This window comes from Silene latifolia, chromosome X, assembly GCF_048544455.1.
Source record: "Silene latifolia isolate original U9 population chromosome X, ASM4854445v1, whole genome shotgun sequence".
In the NCBI taxonomy this organism is placed as follows: domain Eukaryota; kingdom Viridiplantae; phylum Streptophyta; class Magnoliopsida; order Caryophyllales; family Caryophyllaceae; genus Silene; species Silene latifolia.
Window position 1 is genome coordinate 185273020 of NC_133537.1, and position 8944 is coordinate 185281963.

Consider the following 8944-nt stretch of genomic DNA (forward strand, 5'->3'; position numbering starts at 1 on the left):
CTATGAAATCTCTAATTACATGATATTTTCTAAGTACATGTCTAGATCTATTACTAGACTTTGGCTCTTTAGCTTGGAAGATCGTCCCACTATTATCACAATAGAGAGTGATGGGATCATTGGTGGTAGGTACTACTCTTAGACCTTCCGTGAATTGCCTGATCCACACAGCTTCCTTGGCAGTTTCTGATGCTGCAATGTACTCCGCCTCCGTTGTTGAATCGCTGATCCACACTTCCTTGAAGCTTCTCCAGCTAACGGCACCACCATTGAGCATGAAAACGAAACCAGCTTGTGATTTCATGTCATCTATATCCGTTTGAAAACTCGAGTCTGTGTATCCATTAACACAAAGCTCGGTGTCTCCTCCAAACACTAGGATAGAATCCTTAGTCCTTCTCAAGTATTTAAGGATGTTGTTGACGGCTATCCAGTGACTCTCACCTGGATTTCCTTGATATCTACTCGTCATGCTCAAGGCATATAAGACATCAGGACGTGTGCATATCATGGCGTACATGATTGATCCAACAGCGGAAGCATAAGGGATCAATTTCATGCGTTCAACATCATGGGGTTCGGAGGGCGATTGAGTCTTGCTCAATATCGTCCCGGTTACCATAGGTACCAATCCCCTTTTGGATTTGTCCATGCTGAACCGTCGAAGAATCTTATCAACATAAGACTCTTGACTTAGTGCCAATATCCTCTTGGATCTATCTCTATGGATCCGGATACCTAATATGCGCTGTGCCTCTCCTAAATCCTTCATTTGGAAGTGGTTACCTAACCACTTCTTAACAGAAGACAACATTGGAATATTATTTCCAATGAGTAGTATGTCATCGACATACAAGATTAGGAACACAACATTGCTCCCACTAAATTTCATGTATAAGCATGGTTCCTCAACACTTCGAGTGAAACCATTCTCTTTTATCACATGATCGAATCGATGATTCCAACTTCTAGATGCTTGCTTAAGACCATAAATGGATCTCTTAAGCTTGCACACTCTGTTAGGATTCTTAGAATCAACAAAACCTTCGGGTTGTATCATGTACACCTCCTCTTCTAAATTCCCATTTAGAAAAGCGGTTTTGACATCTATTTGCCATATTTCATAATCATGAAATGCGACAATGGCTAACAAAATCCGTATGGATCTTAGCATGGCTACGGGGGCGAAGGTCTCATCATAATGGAGACCTTGGACTTGGGTAAATCCTTTTGCCACTAGCCTAGCTTTGTAGACATCATCATGTCCTTCTATGCCATTCTTGACTTTGAAAATCCATTTGCATTGAAGAGATCTTGCCCCTTTAGGCAAATCTACCAAGTCCCAAACTTGGTTTTCATGCATAGAGTCCATTTCGGATTTCATGGCTTCAAGCCATAAGGAGGAATTAGGACTAGAGATTGCGGCCTTGTAGGTGGCGGGCTCATCGCTTTCCAAAAGCAACACATCGAGTGTTCCATCTTCTTCGATAAGTCCCACATATCGATCGGGATGGCGAATAACACGGCCCGTTCTTCTAAGTGGTGGAGAAACAACCGCGTTAGACGACGAAGGAACATCTGCGTCTCTATCTCGGTTTGTGGCTCTTGAACTTCATCAAGTTCAAAATTTCTCCCACTCTGTCTCTTAGAAATAAATTGACTTTCTAAGAAGACAACCTCGCAAGACACAAACACTTTGTTCTCTTGAGGTTTGTAGAAGTAGTATCCTCGAGAAGTCAAGGGGTAACCTACAAAGATGCATTTTTCGGACTTTGGGGCAAGCTTGTTGTCGGTCTTTGCCTTGACGTAAGCATCACATCCCCAAATCTTCATATAGGATATATTGGGAACTCTTCCCATCCACATCTCATATGGAGTCTTTTCGGTGGCCTTAGTGGGACTATTATTCAAAGATCTTATTGCGGTTTGAATCGTAAATCCTCAAAACGAGTTTGGTAGCTCGGTTTGACTCATCATGGATCGAACCATATCAAGTAGGGTTCGATTTCTTCTTTCGGCAACACCATTGAGTTGTGGTGTTCCGGGTGGAGTAAGTTGTGATATAATACCACGACCTTTCAAGTGTGAATCGAATTCAAGGCCAAGATATTCTCCACCACGATCGGATCGTAGTGCCTTAATTCTTTTGTTCAATTGGTTCTCTACTTCGTTTTGAAATTCCTTCAATTTCTCAAACGCTTCACTCTTATGTTTCATTAAATAGACATACCCATGTCTACTCAAGTCGTCGGTGAAGGTTATGAAGTAGTCATAAATTCCTCGAGCGGTGATACTCATTGGTCCACAAACATCGGTGTGTATGAGTCCCAATAGTTCACTAGCTCGTGTCCCTTTACCACTAAAAGGATTACGAGTCATTTTGCCAAGAAGGCAATATTCGCATGTTCCATATGATTGATAATCAAATGGTGTAATCACATTACTTGAAATTAATCTTTTGATGCGATTCTCGTTTATGTGACCTAATCGACAATGCCAAATGAATGCTTTACTTGGGTCACTTGATTTGAGTTTTTTGATTGAATGTTATAGATATCATTAGTCGGATTCGAGGTTTCTAAAATGTAAATGCCATTAATGGAAGAAGCTTGGCCTATAACCAAGTCGTTCCTAGAAATAGTACAACGATTGTTCTTAATGACAAAACAAAAACCGTCCATGTCTAGCATGGCGATTGAAATAATGTTTTTAGAGAGTGTAGGCACATAAAAACAATTATATACATACAACTCAAATCCATTAGGCAAAGCTAATACATAAGTTCCTTTGGATTCGGCCGCTACTCGAGCTCCATTTCCAAGGCATAAATCCACATCTCCTTTGTTAAGCCTCTTCACGTCTCTTAAACCCTGTAAATGATTACAAAGGTGAGACCCACAACCGGTATCCAGTACCCATGTGGTAGTGGAAGTATAATTTATATCAATAACATAAATTTCCTTAGGAATTTTACCTTTTGGAACGATGATTCCTTCCCTTATATTTCGCAAATATACGGGACAATTCCTAAGCCAATGTCCCATGCCATAGCAATAATGGCACTCATCATCAACTTGCTTGAAGTTTTTCACTTTCTTTCCCTTCTTCTTGAACTTTTTGCCCGTTGAAGCAAGAACTTGATTGCTTGAGCTGTTGGGAAATGTGTCCTCAACAATAGTGCGATCACCTGATTTAAATATCATGATTAAATCTCATTTTAAGAATACATGTGGGATGTAATATTTTACAGTCAACTGATCCACACATATCGGTAATGATTGGCTGACTAGAGTTTGACATTACTGTCGTGCGACGGTGGTGATCAGTTGATCCCCTTAGGTCATACCTATAGGGAAATACTCTTAATTGATTATTTAATTAATCGTATACCGATACGAGTTAATTAAATTGCTTAAAATTGACGGATGATTTTGTGAGTATAATTTACGTATCTTATTGTAAATATGATTAAATGAGACACGGTCTAAGTAATCGAATTGTTTTATTACTTAGATAAAATTATTGTTTACAGAAACAATTGAAACGGAATGAATAAATTATTATAAATACAGAATGTTGTAGTTTATAATTTGGAAACATTTTTGGTACGAGTAATTACGAATTACTAGTCGATTTTGTAAATGACATATTTTATGAGTATGTTGATTTTTAATATGTTAAAAATACATTACATTGTGACATGTCATGTAACATGTTACATGTGACAAATTTGACAAATGACAAAATAAAATGGATTCTCCATTTTATGCTTAAAACCGAAAATAAGGGTGGGAGTGTATTGTTTATATTGTGTTGTTTATTTTTAAATGGAGACACAATCATAACCCTAGGTTGTAGGCTTGCATGCCTAGTCTCTTGTGAAGAGAAAAAATGAAAAATATTGGGCAACCTACCCAAGCCATATTTTCGGCCAAAAGAAAAGAAAAGGAGAGGTTCTTTTTCTTACCATTCATTCATTCATTCATTCAAGATATAATTTTCTAGAGAAAGAAAATAAATATGCTCTCTACATCTTATGAGATTTCTAGAGAAATAAACCACACAAAATACTCCCTCTTGACCGAAATTTTCAAGAGAAAAATACAATTTATTTTGTGTCAATTTTATAGTAAAACTAATATTATTACTAGATCTAAATAATATTGGTTATTATGAGTTTTCCTTGGGTATATGCTTTTGGGAGGGGTTCTATATTTGAATCTTTGTTCTTCCATTTGGAGTGCTCAAGAACAAGTGAGTAGGAGAACTCACTTGTGCCCATATATCCGAAAATCATATGGTGAGAAAATGATTTCTTCTCTATATTTTATATTGTTTGCATGCATAAGATCTATAGTTAATTTTATGACTAAATTAATTTGAGACATATAAGAATATGTTAAATAAAGAGATCTAGATTTCCAACAAGCGATATCATGAGCACAAGGTTGTTTGCATGCAAATCGGTTATTGTTTTTCCGAGTTATATGATTAACAAACAAAACTTGTAAATTTGTGATATTATGATATATCACGAAAATAATTTATTCATGTTAAAGTTTCTGATCCTAAAATGTATTTAGGATATTTTGGTTAATTTATGGATTTTATTGTTCATTTTATATAATATTGGCATTAAAATGTGATTTTTATGATAAAAATGTCAATTTTGGACGAAAATTAGCTAAACTTCGAATTTTCCAGTGGTTTTTGGATATGTTTTCACATATATTATTTTTAGATGATCTGGAAATTTTCATAATTTTATGAGTTCTTATGCTCGAAAAATGGATTTTTCATGATAAAAATCGGATTTAGATGGAAAATAGGTTAATATGAGAAATATTTCGAATCTGGTCATAGAAATTTATTATGTTGTCACATGAAATTTTACAAGATGTGTGTAAAATAATAGGCTATAATGAAGTCTTCATGCATGATTTATGGATTTTTGATGAAAAATAGCATAAATAGTGACTTAATTAGTGAAAAATTGCTAAAACATACTTCATGACTAAGGAAAAACGTCACATGTTGTATTTTATTATCTTTTTCAGATCTAAAATTGAAAAGTTGATGAATATAATTTTTCTCATGTTTTTATGATTTTTATTGATAAATCCGATAAACCGCAACATTGTTTTTTCCCGATGACTTTCGAAATTTTTTAACCTAAGTTTTTGAACATTATGAGTGTCATGGTATTTTTTTCTAGAATGTTCATGAGTTTAAATTTCAAATTTTGAATTTATTTGAAATTTTTGTGATTTATTTGAAGTTTATAGCATTTTTATTGTAATTTTAGGTCCATTAATGAACAATTTTAGAAATAAAAGTTAATTATGGTCAAATAGTTAGTGGAGACTAATTTTGAGTCCTAAGTTGGTTAGGGTAATTAACTTGTGCATAAATATGAATTTATGTAATTTTTGTGATTATAAAACGTTGAATCACGCAAATCCGTAAAAACCGTGTAATATACGATATTGGCTCCTTAAAGGCGATTTAGCATAAAATTGAGCATGTTCATACATATTATAATGCTGCATTTTATTTATGATTGTCATAATTTTTATTTTATGTAATTTTGAATTATGTATTTTTACTTAGTATGGCCTTAGTTTTTAATTGATATTACCCGAAATGTATGGAAATATCGATTCGGTTGTAATTTATTGTGATCTCGTATCACCGTTTTATAATTTAATAGATTTATTTTATTTTAATTACAAATGTATAATAGGAAATTATGTAATTTGTTATGTAATTTATTTATTTCGGAGTTTCTTGAAGACGGTGTCACTCAAGAAGGAAATACATAAAGACGGTGTTACCTCGAGATGCGTGCCTCAACCGAAGTTCAAGGGACCAATGGAGTTGGTTTCCGAATATGTAATAGTTAAATAGTTTTTCTATTTTAGAAAGGCCATACTAGGATTATTTTATTTATGCTTTGCATTTTATTTATATGTCGCATGCATCGCTAAATCGCCATAACTAAAACATGCATTGTCATTTTAATCGAGTTTATCGACCGTGTCAATTACAATTATCGTAGTTCACCGCTTTAGTTCACTTAAAACGTGATAGATAATAAATTGACATGACCTCTCGCTAAAATAAACAATTGAGACTTAGCCTTACCAAAAATTAGAAACCCATGAAGTACCAGTTTCGCAAGGGAGTTGAGCCGGCTTTACCGTAAGACAAACCTTGTTACGTTGGTGAAGTGGGGTGATAAATGTCTATCCACCGAATTTATGTTAATGAAGGGTATTTCGGCACACCGTGCTCTAAGTTGATATGGGTTTGGATCACGGACACATTTATTCGAAATTTGGGTTGAACTCAACGAAAGTATTCACGATGTATTTCCGGATGTGTTTCGGGCTAGAGATAAAATATTAATGTAATTTTATCGACCAAGAGTTCTAAAAGTAGAATCGATTAAAGAGTTAATCCACCGAGTTATATTAATAAAGGGTATTTCGGCACACCGTGCCCCAAGTTAATATGAATTTGGATCTTGGAATCATTTATCATAGTTGGGTAGAGGTCACTATGTAAATGCTTTACTTATTGTTTACAAGTATTAATAAAACGATAAATGTTAAGTTTTCCACTATTCCGTTGTTATATTGTTCTATTTCTTTACCACAATTCATATACGATATCATTTCGATTCAAAACTCCATTAAAACATCGTAACTGAGAAATGGCACTGTTGAGTATTCAAGGAAGGGTGTCTCTCCTAGATGTCTATTCAAGATTGACCTTCAAAAAGCTTATGACACTGTTGAATGGGAGTTTGTTGAACAAATGTTTCATGGACTCAACTTCCCTACTCATTTTACTCAACTGGTTATGGTGTGTGTCAAGTCTACTACATTTACTTTATCACTAAATGGAAGCAATTTTGGATATTTTAAGGGGCAATGAGGGCTTAGACAAGGAGACCCTATATCGCCTCTGATCTTTACCATGTGCATGAAGTATTTGACAAGATTGATCAAATTTGCAACTGAGAAATGGCCATTCCAGTACCATCCTTTATGCAAATCCCTCAAATTGACACATTTGATGTTTGCAGATGACCTGCTCTTATTCTGCAAAGGAAATGCTCACTCTGTCATGCTTCTCATGAGAGCATTCTCCTCTTTTTCAGACGCAACTGGTCTTAATATGAATAATACCAAGTCAGAAATCTTTTTTAATGGAATGGATGAGGTTCTGCAGGAGGATATCAAGAGAGTCACTGGCTTCTGTGAGGGCCAGATGCCTTTTAGATACCTGGGAGTACCCATTCAATCTGTCGGCGGATCGACAAAGAAGGAATGTAATAGTCTGACAGAGAAAATGGTAGGGAGAATTCGAAGTCTTGGAGCCAAAAAATTATCATATGCTGGCAGGCTTACTCTCATAAATTCAGTGCTAAATACACTCTACAGTTACTGGGCTTCTATGTTTATCATTCCAAAGAGTGTCATCAAAAGAATTGAAGCAATCTGTAGGAACTACCTCTGGGATGGTAGCTCGAATATCATAGAGTGCCCTTAGTTGCTTGGGACAAGGTTACTCTCGCCAAAATCAAGGTGGTCTGGGGATAAAGAAAGCTGAGCTATGGAATGTTGCCACAATTGGTAAATTGGTGAATTGGGTCTATTCAAAAGCAGATAGGCTATGGATTAGATGGATAAATCAGGTTTACATAAAACAGCAGCAATGGCATACCTATAAGCCTCCTGCAACTGCCCCTTGGTCCTGGAAAAATGTGTGTAAAGTAAAAGAGTTGCTGAAAGATGGATTTACTGATGATACCTGGACTGCTCAAACTCATGGGTATTCAATCAGAGGAGGATATTACTGGCTGGTCATGCCTCATCCTATACTGGATTGGACTAAAATGGTCTGGAATAGCTGGAACACTCCTAAGCATTCAATGATAACCTGGATTACTCTCCATGGAGGACTGAACATCAAAGATAAATTGTTTAGAATTGGTTGCAGCAATGATAATCACTTTGTTATTCTTTGATGAGATGTATGCGAAACTCATGAACACCTCTTTATCTACTGTCCTTACAGCAGCAGGATCAGAGGTAAGCTGGAAAGTTGGCTTGGCAGACCTATGCCTAATGTCAATGACATGGTAGCAGGTAATACGGGGTCTATTCAGTGGAAGATAATGGCAGTGGTGATGAATGCCTACTGCTATAATGTCTGGTTGCAGAGAAATAATGCAAGGATAAATAACTTCATCACCAGACCTGAAATTGTTGCCAAACGGATTGAAGAGGAAGCCATGAGACGTATCAAATTCAAAGCTGGTCCATCTACGGATCAAGCTAGCCTAGCTATGCTTAGGAGTGTTGGCTTGCAGTAGGATTTTTATACTGGTAGCTTGATTGGGAGATTATCTCTCTTTTTCCTTGTAAATGATACGGTTTTAAGTTTTGATATATAATACAATGACTCACATTTCACCAAAAAAAAACATCGTAACTAAAGACAAAATTTGAATTTTCTTCTAAAGACCTCGAATTAACCATTGCTAAGGATCTCTTGCAAAGAGTATAGATTAAAGTTATTCATTATCAAACAGGTTTTTGATTCTAGACTAACACATCTACTTACAATGGATTGTTTTTCATGTACTTAAATGAATTAAGTACCTTGAAGCGATAAATTGTTTTGGTAATTAGTTTTGTCAAGAATTCGTAATTGACCAAAATAACGCAACCACTTCAATGAAAGTTTTAAGACTAAAACGAACAAATGAAGAGTGATCTTCATGAATTCAATTTTGCTTCTCAAAGCAAAGACTCATTGAATTAAGTGGGAGCATTCTCTTAAACCGTTAAGATGAGGACGAGGTTCAAGAAGTAAAGATTATAATGGAATTGATACAAGGTAATGTTAAAGGTAAAGTTGTTGAGAATGACGA

At 35.5% G+C, this 8944-nt stretch overlaps 1 protein-coding gene across 1 annotated transcript; it reads left to right on the forward strand.

Annotated features, from left to right (window-relative positions):
* Nucleotides 1-6981: 6981 nt before the first annotated feature.
* LOC141618905 (uncharacterized) lies at nt 6982-8383 on the forward strand. The gene is made up of 3 exons (XM_074435966.1): nt 6982-7528; nt 7674-7989; nt 8086-8383. Exons 1-3 carry the CDS (start codon nt 6982-6984, stop codon nt 8381-8383), a joined length of 1161 nt encoding a protein of 386 aa, XP_074292067.1.
* Nucleotides 8384-8944: the final 561 nt, after the last annotated feature.

Coding starts and splice junctions, on each gene's coding strand:
- LOC141618905 (XM_074435966.1), top strand. CDS start 6,982: ATGTGCATGAAGTATTTGACAAGATTGATCAAATTTGCAACTGAGAAA. Junction 7,529..7,673: donor TAGGAACTACCTCTGGGATG/GTAGCTCGAATA, acceptor ATTCAAAAGCAG/ATAGGCTATGGATTAGATGG. Junction 7,990..8,085: donor CTGAACATCAAAGATAAATT/GTTTAGAATTGG, acceptor CTGTCCTTACAG/CAGCAGGATCAGAGGTAAGC.